The 12,497-nt window shown below is 45.7% G+C and overlaps 1 protein-coding gene across 1 annotated transcript; it reads right to left on the bottom strand.

The window, feature by feature from the left end:
- Window positions 1-3,208: 3,208 nt before the first annotated feature.
- Window positions 3,209-12,103, bottom strand: LPAR5 (lysophosphatidic acid receptor 5). The gene is made up of 2 exons (XM_054628180.2): window positions 11,760-12,103; window positions 3,209-5,771 (listed from the first exon to the last, which is right to left on the bottom strand). The coding sequence occupies exon 2, from the start codon at window positions 5,472-5,474 to the stop codon at window positions 4,344-4,346; it is 1,131 nt and encodes a 376-aa protein (XP_054484155.1). The 5' UTR covers window positions 5,475-5,771; window positions 11,760-12,103; the 3' UTR covers window positions 3,209-4,343.
- Window positions 12,104-12,497: the final 394 nt, after the last annotated feature.

Here is a 12,497-nt window from a genome sequence, read left to right as displayed (position 1 = left end):
TGGAAGGACCTCTGGAGGACATCCGTTTCAACTCCCAGCAATAGCGGGGGGAGTGGAAGGCAGGGGGTACCTCCCAAGCTCAAAGCAGGCACAGCTGAAGTTGCTCAGGGCATTTGTAATACAAAATACATGTTTTGTTGTAGGGATACATCTAGTGGTGGGAGGCACACAGCCAGTACACAGTGCAAGGAACAAAAACAGTAATAAAAGCAATTTGAAGATAAGGTCTGGCTTGTTCTGGGACTTCTGAAACATCTTTTCAAGCTGACTCACAGAACTCAGAGTATCAGAGGGTTTCTAGAAAGTATAAAATACATTTTAATATTAATAGTCATGATTAATAGTCATAACAATACTTTTATATATCTTCCAAGTAGGGAACCATTTCCAGAAGCATAGGACATATCCATTCTAGAGGTCAAAGGAGTTGGAATCCTAATGTATTTGTCCATTTTTGCAGATGCTGTCTGATCCATACAGAATAAGTGTTCGGTGTGCCTTTGCCATCCCTCTGACCTTTCACTTGTTTAGTCTTACTTGATCAGGAGACGTTTGTTTAATGTTCACATCTGCAAATGGCATGAAGTACAGGGAAGTAGTAAATGGCACCTTTTACCTCTGACATACTTAACAAGAATTCAAGAACTATCACAGTAGGATGTAGAGGGTCACCTATACAGGTTGAAAAGACTTTGCCAAGCTTTTTCCCAAATATTCCCATTTAACTTTCCTTTCTTGAATACCATTGCTTCATGTAGCTCCTGTTGTTCTAAACACAAGTTTCAGGTGGTTCTGTTTTGTATTTTTGGACATACCCTAGAACTTTCAGATTTGTCTGGTTTTTTTTTTATACACTGACTAAAAAAGAAGCCATAAAGCAAGATAAGGGTGGATGACTCATTTCACTAAAAGACAGCACATACATGTGCTATTCCTTATCACCATGTGACGGAATAAAAAACTCTTGAAGCTTACAAAGCAAAAATGCGGAAGCAGAAACTTAGCTAACACCAATTCTCTCTGTCAAACATGAAAAATATCCCAAATCCCCTCTAGAATCCAAAGCAATTACATTTGACTAGAATCCTCAAAACCAAACAAAACTAATGCAAGCTGAAAAAGACTGAATACCCAAAGGACAAAACACAACTATCTATATGTAACAATTAAGCAAAGCCTTCAGAACCCCAAAGTCAGGAACTTTTCTGCTGCATGTAACATGACCAGCAGCCCTCTTTATTGTTAAACTGGTTGATGAGATTCATTAGGAGATCAGCTTTGCAGTTATTTATAATTTAGTCAAAATATTTGAGCTAAAATTTCCTCTGCTGGAGGTGGAATATTTATTAAATGTTCCAGGTAAAAATAGTTCCCCTATTTTCAGGAATGAAGCTACAAGAAAAGATCCTGTTTTCTGATGTGCTTTTAGAGAAGTTGTGTGCTGTGGAGGATACTGTAACTTCAGCAGAGGAGTGGCCTCTTCCGAAGGAGTGGCATGTGCCAGCTGACATTTCATTCATACTTGGCAAGCTTGCCAAGAGAAGGCAGAGCCAGACTGCTCATGGTGGCCCTGAGAAAGCACAATAGCCATGACTTGCAACAATTCTGGTGAGCATTAGGAAAAGCCTCTCCCCAGGGCATGTTTCAGCACTGCTGTGGGTACCTCAGCAAGCTGAGGAATCACCATCCTTGGACGTGCTCAGAAGACACCTAGACAAGGCTCTGAGAAACCTGAACTGCCTTGGGGTCCCACCTACATTCTCTCTGCTCTCAGGTTTGGCTGTACAAGCTTGGAGACAGGTCAGAGGCAGTGGAGCTGAGGGCAGCCTCTTCCTTCTGATGACTTTGGGGACAGTTTCCAGAAAGCTCTGCTGGAGTCTCTGCCAGGACTGACCCCCTGCCCCAGGAGGTGCTTTTAGGCTGGTGCACTTGCCCTTGGCTTCTTTCTGAGGAGTCTGGCCTGTGCCTGACCATGCAATCCGTGGATCTAGACCTGTGGATAGGCTTCCTGGCCTGACCCAAGACCTGCCCTGTCATGATGGACTTGTCAGGCAATCTCTGGACTGTGGCTCACCTTGGTTCCTGCCTCCAGACCCAATCCTGATGCTGACTTGATTTCTTACTTTGACCTTGGACCTGCCTCATGACCACAAGCTTGTGTGATGATCTGGATTCTCAGCTGAACCCGGCTATCTGCTTACACCTGACTTTGCCCCCTTGCTCAGATGCTTTCCCTTGCTGGCTAAGCCTCTTCCTCTGCCTGCCATGTTACATGCCTGGATCTCAGCTCTTATATTCCTTTAGGGTGCTGCCAGCCCTCTCTGCCCCCAGTAACCTGCTGTGAGCAAGCAGTCTTGGTAGAGACCTCCAGAGGTCCCTTCCCACTCAAATCTTTCTGTGAACTTATAGCAGCACTCTTACCAAGTTAAAAGAAAAGAAAAAGTAACTTCTCTGGGCAGGGAAGAAAATATAACTGTGAAGGCATTGTGTTGATGCTTAGGTGCATGGTGCATTAGACTAGGGAAAGGAGAAAGGACCAGAGGGACAGGGACAAGGAAAAGGGTCTAGAAAGGATGAAGGTGGTAGAAGGTTTGAAAATGGACAGCAGTGCATCTGCTGTAATATCACTCCATTATCCCATAAATCCCAGGACAAAAGGGTAGCAGAAGAGATGCACACAGCTCTGTTTCCTCTGCAGCTACATTGTGTCACTGTGTCACATTCATGGCAGTCCTGAGTCTTTAAAATAGGAATATCTACTGCCCTACAAGCCCTCTTCCACCTCTCTCCCTGCATCTCTTGGGCACCATTAAATGTTCTTCATCTGCAAATGGATTTCAAGGCTGCTCTGCTGGTGATGCATGGGCTGAGCAAGGGGACAGAGCTGGCTCACACAGGGTGAATATCTCACAGGCAGGCAGTGACACAAGGGTGTTTCTGTGGAGAAGCTCATCATCTCCTACAGTCTTCTTGAAGAACTGCTTCTGCAGTCATCTCTCATAAAACAGAGAGTCTTCAAGGGAGACTGCAAAAATGGATTTAAAACATGGTATCTCCTAACACCAACCCATGATGTATTACAATACATTTATTCCCACAGCAGTCATGAGGTAGGAACTTGAAACCAGATTTATTGCTTATTGAGAAGTCTAAAAACTATAAACCCTAGCACTCTGGACTACATTTCTTGTCACTTTCCCTGACCTTTCCTTTAACATTAAGAAAAGCAAAACCAAACTGCTGCAATGGATCCACTCCAGAATAGCCTGAGACCTGCTGGAAGCCACAGAGAGGCTGTTTTGCAGTGCAATTGGAAAGGCAACCCTTGGCCATCAGCAGGAGTGAAAAACTGGGGCTTCTGGCACTGCCTGTGTACAGCTGGACCTCACTTCTGGGGAGGTTTATAGGGCTTTCACATACAGTGCAGCCTGAAAAAGCATGTACAAACAGTGCAAGCAAATACATCTCACTGCAGCCTCATTCTGTGACATCATTCCTTTTCAACAGTGAAAATCACTCAGCCCCAAAATCAACCATCCTATATAGGGGCCAACAACAAAAGAGTGCAAAGCACTAAAACCAGCATGAGCTTCTGACATGATGACAATATTGTATCCTCTCTTTTTTTCTGGGGCCATTGGGAAAGTAGTTTTTTAAAGTATGCTAGTGTTTCCCAAGCCATTTTGCTTTAGGTAAATGTATAGCCATTGTGCCACATGTGTGTGTGTACAGCTGCAGATTTGACATACCTCCTGAAGATTGTTTTGCTAAGGTCTGTGATTTTCTGTATAATTAGGAACCTATTTTCTGCAAGATTACTGAAAACTCAGCTATTCTCCTTGACCTCAACAAAGCTTGCTAAATGCTTCAGTTCTTTTGGAAAATTAAGATACTCATCTAGGTGTCCTGTGCTGGACCTATGACTCAGATTGAAACATCTGGTCAAAGGTTTTTCTCAGCCACTGCTAGTAAATTCACTTTGTCAGCAGAGAGTACTGTATCTGTGTTCTCTTGCTCCCCAGAACTGCCTCGGGCTACAGTCCAGCCAGGAGCTACTCAGTCAGGATGGACTTGCTATAGGAATTCATGCTGGCCAGACCCAGACACACTAAGTTTGTTTCAAATCCTTGTTCCCCAATGTGTTTCCTGTACCAAAAGAGTCAGGTATGACCATGTCAGGAAGGCACCTCTGTTTATTCAAAACAACCTTTCATCCTTCAGCTTTGCATCATCACGTTCACCCACAGACAGTCTGCTGTGCTCCCTCAAGCAGTTTGCTGTATCCCACAGGCTTGCTGTCATTGTTGCATGTGTGACTCTGCAATGGTATGGCTTTCCTGGGCTTAAATTTCTGAGTCCTCAATAGGGCCATTCAGGAACACTGCAGTAGGAAGTGACGGTGAGGATTCATGGGGACGGATAAAGTTTTCAGATGGGAACAGTTTTACTTTAGACACAGCGTGGTCTCGGGGTGACTTACTCTCCACAATCTGATGCTTAAGCGTTCCCATCTCTGAGTCCCAGGCTTGTCCCCGCCGCAATTTCTTGAAGGTGTTGCGGAAACCCTCGGTGCTGAAGTAGTAGATCAGGGGGTCCAGCATGCAGTTCATGCTGGCAAACATCATCGTTATAATTAATGCTTGGCGCACCGAGGCCTGGGTTTGTGCCTCAACCTTCATCACCCGGGCCTTTATCATCCCATAAACCGCCAGGGTGGTGTTGTAGGGCACGAAGCAGATGATGAAGATGACCAGATTGACCAAGAGGAGACGCACGGTCTTCCGCTGTCGCAGGGTCTTTGTCTGGCTGGGCTGGCAGAGCTCCTGAAAGATGCGAATTGAGCAGTACAGCACAGAGCTGAGAGGCAGGAGAAACCCCAAGATTTCAGCCAGGATTACCAGGGGGAAGAGGTTATTCTGCCACATGTTGTCGCTAAAGCTTTCAAAGCACAGATAAATGGTCTGGTTTTTTACTTTACAGTGGTTTTGCTTGTGGACCATGGCTGTGGGGATGGAGCCCATGAAGATCACAACCCAGACGATGAAGCAGAGGAGCTTGGCCACCTTGGGGCGACGCAGATGCCGCCAGCGAAGCGGGTGAACGATGGCAACGTAGCGATCCAGGTTGACGCACATGAGGAAGAGGCAGCTGCCATACATGTTGATCTGGAAGACTGAGCCAGAGACCTGGCACAGGAAGCTACCAAAGGGCCAGTGGTGGTTGGTATAGTAGTAGAGTCGCATGGGCAGAGAAAGTGTGAAGCTGAGGTCACTTATGGCCAGGTTCAACATGTAGATCATCACTACAGACTTCAGGCGCAGGTATCGGACAAATATCCACAGGGCTACCACATTGAGTATCAAACCTGTGATGAATATCAGGGTGTAGCCAGGCATGAGGAGGTGGTGGTTGAAGGTGTAATCCTTGCATGTCTGAGATGTATTGGATGTATTGGACGCTGACATGCCCAGCATGAGTCAGGCAATGCTCTTGCTGAGATGGCTGAGCCTGGTGATGGGCTAAGGAGGCACAAAGAAGAGCACTGAGGGAAGTCGTTCCCCTCTGAGGAGCCACAGGCAGGTCATTCCTGTCATCTGCTGCTGGGAGGTAGATGGACAATCTTGGCTGGCACTGCTTTGGATTGCTGGTTTGTGGTCATCTGGCACAGATGGTAATGTGGAGTCTGCTTCTGCCCCCAGTTCAGCAATTCTTTCCAGTGGTTATGAGGTGACAAGGTGATGGAGGATCATTGCAAGCTGTCAATACAATTCCTGGTCAGAGTGAAAGACCAAAACAAAAGAGTTTAAATTAGAAGAGGAAATCTCTTGAAATGTTAAAATCCCACCATGGTGGCTTCTGCAGCAAAAACTCACAAAGAAACCAAAAGACGAGGGAAAATGGACACTAGAAAAGTGAGTAATTACATGGCAGAAGAAGACAGAGCACAGATAAAGTGGTTGTTGTACAGAATCATTTATCACTCAGCCCCAGAGAATGCACTTTGCTTTGATCTGCTGAGAGCACATGAATACAAGAAAGGGACACCACAAGCACACAGGGAAAGTAGTTGAGGCAGCTCCAGAGAAAGAAGAAGAGAGCAGTGTTTTGAAGGAAAAATGCCGACTGGAAGGAACTTAAAATAAAAATGGGACAGTACTGTTTTATATCAGAGAAAAAGGACTTTGTACATGCACTTCAGATAAAAAAAAATTACAGTTAGACCTGACTCCACCCAAGCTCCTTTTCTTACGTAAAACAACACGCACAGACCTCAGTTCCAGTGACTTTGAGTTCTTTATGGTTCTTACATTCATACAGTTCCTTTGGTGTCCTTACTTGCATGGGACCGGTGCTGCTTATTTGGATTGTATGTCCTCATTCTGCTGCTTGAATGTCCCAGAAACGCAGAGCAGCACGGCCATGGAGGGGAGCACAATAAAAAAGGAAGTGCCATGGGATTCATGTGGAGAAATTAATGGGATTCATGTGGACAAACATGACTTCAAAGCAGTGTGAGGCTAGTGACCACTCTAGGTACTAACTAGCAGCATTGTCCAAACACTGATCAGCTGGGGTGAGCCCAGTAGAAGGCCACCAAAGTGGTCTGGGGGGCTGGAGCACTTGTGCCAGGAGGAGTTGCTGAGGGAACGGGTCTTGTTCAGCTGGACAAGAGAAGGCTCCAGGTGATATAACAGCAGCACTGGGGTTTGCATGGCAAGGTTTTGGCAGCTGGGAGGGCTATAGGTGTGGTTCTGTGAGAGTGTGCCAGGAATTTCCTCTGTGCCTGATATAGCTAGTGCCAGGAGGGACCTGCCACTGGCCAAGGCTGAGCCCATCAGTGATGGTGGTAGCACCTCTGGGATAATTAAAGGGAAAAAGTTATTGTAAGATAGCAATTGCAGGCAGGGAAGGGAAGTGAGAATATGTGATAGAAACAGCCCTGCTGCAGACACCAAGCTCAGTGAAGAAGGAGGGGATGAGGTGCTCCAGGCACTGGAGCAAAGATTCCCCTGTTGCCCCTGGAGAAGACCATGGTGAGCCCATGTTGGAGCACTCTGTTCCTGAAGGACTGCACTCTGTGGAAGGGACTCCCACTGGAGCAGGGATTGATGGGACACAGTTCCCCACAGTTGTTTGCAGGGGTCAAACAGGGACTCCCTCATAAGAGTCCATGTAGATTGTGATTTACTTTAGAAGGAAAGTAGATTTTTCTGTCTAGAGAATATCTTTACATGGGGTTGATATTACACAGCAACTTGACGGGCATGTCAAGCATGTCAGACCTTCTGGATGGCATTGTGTGGCAAAGCACAGATCCAGAGAGAATCTGCTGCAGACAGAAGCGTGTGCTGACCTCACAGAGAGGAAGAGAATCATTCTAGTAACAACAGGTTAGACAATGGAAGTGGAAACCTAATACAAGAGCGTAGACAGCTACCAACTTCCCATCCTTTTGTGTTGTTGTGCAGGTCCATCACCAAAACAGGTTTCTTAGAGAAGCTTCTACTGGTTTATCAAACTATATCTGAGTGGATTCTACCCTTCCTGGTGGATGAATACTTTGCATGAATTCTTGTGCAAGCTTGGAGTATAAGATAAGATGACAAGGCAAGAGTGCAAGAATGTTGTTGGTTTCAAGAGAAATGTTTCATGCTTCAAGAATCTCAAGGAGGAGCATCGTCAGTGGTCAAAGGAGGTGATTGTCCTGCTCTGCTTTGCAGTGGTGCAGCCTCACCTTGAGTCCTGTGTGCAGTTTTGGGCACTATAAAAAAGACACTGAGCTGATAGAGAGTGTGCAAAGGAGGGCGATGAGGATGGTGAAGGACCTTGAGGGGAAAGTGTATGAGGAGTGGCTGAGGTCACTTGGTCTGGTCTGCTTGGAGAAGAGGAGACTGAGGGGAGACCTTGTTGTGGTCTATAACTTCCTTGAGAGGGGAAGAGGAGGGGCAGGCACTGATCTCTTCTCTGTGGTGACCACTGACAGGACCTCAGGAAATGGCCTGAAGTTGTATCAGGGGAGGTTTAGGTTGGACATTAGAAAAGGTTCTTCACCCAGAGGGTGGCTGGGCAGTGAAACAGGCTCTCCAGGGCAGTGGTCACAGCACCAAGCCTGACAGAATTCAAGAAGTGTTTGGACAATGTTCTCAGGCACATGGTGTGATTCTTGGGATGTCCTGTGCAGAGCCAGGAGTTGGACTTGATGATCCTTGATGATCCTGATGGGTCCCTTCCAACTCGGCATATTCTCTGAGTCTATAATTCTAGGAGAATATGTCAGCTTTTGCTAGAGCCAAAACACTGAAATGAATTGCAGACTGAGCAGACTGGTCAGACCTTTATCTTGATGGAAACAAAGTTACTGAGATTGTGACTTAGTGAGTGACCATGACCTGCTGTAACACATGTACTCAGACCAGCCAGATGTCAGGTGAAAACGACTTATCTCTACAGACAATGTGTTTTTTCAAGCTTTCCTGAGGTATTCAATTAGAAGATCTAGAGATTATAATATGTAAGCACAGTCCCTGCTGTGTCAGGCTTTCTAACTCTAATATTCCGTTTCAAATTGTGGATGGTGAAGGGATTATGTTAAGAACAGTACAGTCATGTAGTTACACTGCCTCAAGTTGTCTTCCTGCTTCCTGCACAAATTGTAGCCCAGGAATTTCTTGAGCCATAGGTGATCTAGTTCTCAGTAGTCCTCAGGGAACTTCTATTTCATTGGGGTTTTTTCAGTCCTTTTCTGAGGTGATGTAAAATTGACCATGTACATTATCCAGTGCCAGGAGTGCCAAGGAGTTCCACAGCTTACTTGTGCCTCAGGTGAAGAATCACTTCCATGTACCCATCTCTGATTCATCATCTGCTAGATTAAATTCTTAGCTTTAGTGCTGGAACAGACAGGGCGAAATCCATCCCTATCCACCTTCACTTCATGGCTGATAATATTATAAACATCTACCATATTTCCACTCAGCAACTTTTTTTTGTTGTTGTTTTTAGGCTAAAGGGTGCTTGTCTTCATAGTTTTTCCTTGCAGAGAAGCTGTTCTGTACTTTTGAACATCCTTGTTGCCCTTCTCAGCACTTTTCCACTTCTGCTGCAGCCTCTGTGATCCCTGTGCTGGGGTGCTGAAAACACACAGTGCTGATAATGTGGATGCACTGAGCTACGTAGGTGTAGATCTCATTTGCAAGTGGTAATGGCCAGTTCAGTTTGCTTTTTCCCATCACTTCACTAGATAAAATTTCAGCTGTTACTGTAAGTCCAGTCACTCACACTTCTCTTAAGCTCTGCAGTTCTTCGCAGCCAAACCTCATCTTTTTAAACTTGAATAATTTTATGTCTCCAACAGATTTGTTATTTTATTATTCATCCCTCATGAATAAGTCAAACACCCCAGCACAGGTGTCTGACAACTCCACTGAGAAAAACAACCATCTACCTTCATTCTCTGTCCCTTCTTTTAGGCATTTTTTATCCAGGTAGGAACATTTTCTTTAATTTTTTTTAAGTGCCATTGGTGAGACTGCCTTTGAAAGCCTTCTGGAAATCCACATGGGCCACTGTTCACATGCTTATTGAGCCCTTTAAGGAAGAACTGTGGGAACAGCATCTCTTTATAAAAGCCATCATGATTTTTCCCCAGTAATTAGATGTGACCGCATGCCAATCGATTTTTTCTTTATTATAGCTTCTACTAATTTGTTCAGTAAAACCATCAAGCTCCCTGGTCTGAAACCTCCCAAAAGCCTTTTCTTAAATTGAGTCTGCCTTTAAGAGCTGTTTTAAGCAAAGGTTTCTATGGCACAATTAGTCAGGTCTTCCACCCTTCAGTTATTCTCAGACCTCTGGGGTAGGAGGCATGTGGTTTTAGACCCTGTTGAGTTCATCTCGCTGCTCCATGGTTGATCCTGCTACTGTTTGGACCAGAGACAGTCCTTTTATGAACTTCCCATAAAGAAAGTTTCTGCTGTGGAAATCTCCCAGGCTTTCATGACATGAATACCAATGAAAGAAACCTCTTCATTTTTTTGCCCACCATCAGGTTTTCTTTCTTCTCTGAGTTGTCTTTCCTTACATAGTCTAGCCTTTCAGCCTTCAAGATGCTGAACAGCACAGTTCTGAACTGGCAGCAAAGATTGCTGAGAGCAGAAAATAGATTGGGGTTTTGAGGGGATTTTTTTTCGTGGGTAGATGGAAACATAGAAGAAAGAGTCTGCTATGGTGTTGGTATGGAAGCTAAGCTGGCAGTCTCAGACTTGCCAAAAGAGATACACATGAGAAACAAGATGCATGCAGACACAGTCATTGCGAAGATAAAGTTGGGGGTGTGGAGAGTTTCTCCAGTGAGCTTTGGAGGTCCTGCTTTGACTGTCCCTCTCTAAAAAGGAAAGCTATGGGTAGGTAAAGCAGGCTGGCAGCAGGGAGACCAATTATCCATTCTGGTTAATGTCAGAGAGTCAAAAGGCATATTCCTTGTGGCTGCCTCTAAAAGAAGCCCAAGTACTCATTGCTCTGCACAAAAGCTGCCAAGAGATCTCAAGCCACCAGCTGTGTAAGGAGGCAGTAGTACCACAGCTGAATAATCCCCCTCCTCACAACAAGATGCTCTCTATAAATCCTGAAGAAACTTTCTCTTTGGTCACTGACCTTATGTGTCCCAGGAGGTGGAGGAAGCATTTTTCTTCCTCTTCAATCTGAGCCCCTGAATGCCATCAACTTCCAAGACTGTGACGTCCAAAATCCACAGGATTTTGATTTTTTTCTTTCAGTGGGTGAGAAGCCCTAAATGTACTTTAGGTCCAGAACAGGCAGGCATGCCCTGAGATGGGATGTGTGCCTGGCATCTTGCTGCCTGGTCCTGGGAATCCTCTCTCTCCTGTCTCACTGTCTTACTAGGAGTCACTGCCTCCAAGCGCCACAAAAATTATGAAGAATCTGAGTATGGGGCTGAGAAAAAAGGTGAGGTGGAAAAAGAGAGCTGGAAAAATAATGATGAGGATGCTGCAGGGTCAGTGTTTCTGTTAGTGGCTTGTCACTAAAACCATGGGGAGTTTTGGGGCTCCTGTGAGAATGCAGAGAGCCAATGTGGCCTTGGGGTGCAGAACTCAAAACACAATATGTATGAGCTCGCTTACTTATTCTGAAACCAAAGAGGAAACAACAAAAATGTGTCAAACCTCAGAAGACATATCCGATTTTACTCTATAAATTGGAGATATATTTTTTAAATAAATCAGGGTGCTTTTTACCTGCTGTAGGTGATATTCAAGCCCCACTTTTCATCTTTTTTTTTTTTTTTCTACTCAAGAAATTAGATTTTTGTGATGATTAGGACCTTAAAGACATTCAAGTCTTAGGATAGCTTGTTTTTAAAGAGAGATACATGATACAAAAGCTGAGATCTCTGTATTTAACTCATGAGGTTTGATCACACAGCTATTGCCTCCTCCTTAGAGATGCTACCCCTCTTCATCTCCTGAGGGTCCCATGGAAGAGGGCTCCCATGTGGGGCACCTTGGCAAGTAAGCTCTGCAGGCTGCCCATGCTTTTAGTATCACAGGCTGCCAGGGAAAGCCTCAGTTTGAATAAATACAGAGACGTGCCTTGCACCTCCTGGTCCGTGGGGCCACTGACGAGGGGCAGATGTCCCCCAGTGCCCCACGGCCAGGCTGGCAGCACACACAGAGCAGCTCACAGGGACCCCTGCCCGAGGTGCCAGCCCAGCCGGCTCTCCAGATGTTCCCCTGCCTTACCTCACTGCTGGAGAAGAGCCAAGTGTGGATGCTGGCTGGTTGGAGCTTGGTGATTGCTGCCTCTTGTAGAGGTCTCGGTCTGGGCTCCAAACCCGCAAAGCAGCTTGGATCAAAACAGAACCGGGCAAATCTTCATCCAAATCACAGCTGGCCCCTACCGCGCTGTGGCTGATTCTACATCTGGCATGCTGCAGTTTGTCTCTTCTCCTTTCTCACTTCCTGATGCACTTCTGCCTGGCTACAAAGCATGAACTTTGTTATCAAGGGCTGATAAGCTAAACCACATCCTACAACAGCAAATGCAATCATGAAAGAAGCAGTACCCAGGTGTCCTTGCAACTCAGGAGACCTGCCCTGGGTCATAGTGCCAAATATTTGCTTGTCTTGCTAACTCAGCCACCCCCAGGACTGACAGAGGGGAAATAAAACATCCCTCTCCCCAAAATACTGCTAAACAGGAGGTAGAAGTGAAATATGGGAAGTGAGAGCCAAGTTGATTTAATTGCTAGCCTGCACAAAGACTTGGAGTCCTGTCACTCCCATGGGCTAGGGGGCTTTGGGATTGAACTCCTGCCCGGGGGCCAAGCTGTGCACCACTGGCATGTGGCAGGATCCCAGAAAGAACCAGTCTCTGGAGAGGTGTCATTATCTGTGGCAAGCAAAGGCATGTTTGCCACAAACCTCAGTCCCTGGTGTTCAAGGCTACAGGAGGCACAGTGCTATGAAAGTACAAGGGCT

Source organism: Agelaius phoeniceus, chromosome 2 (genome assembly GCF_051311805.1).
Source record: "Agelaius phoeniceus isolate bAgePho1 chromosome 2, bAgePho1.hap1, whole genome shotgun sequence".
Taxonomy (NCBI): Eukaryota; Metazoa; Chordata; class Aves; order Passeriformes; family Icteridae; genus Agelaius; species Agelaius phoeniceus.
Note: the sequence above shows the minus strand (reverse complement) of the source record. Positions and strands in the feature narration are given on the sequence as shown.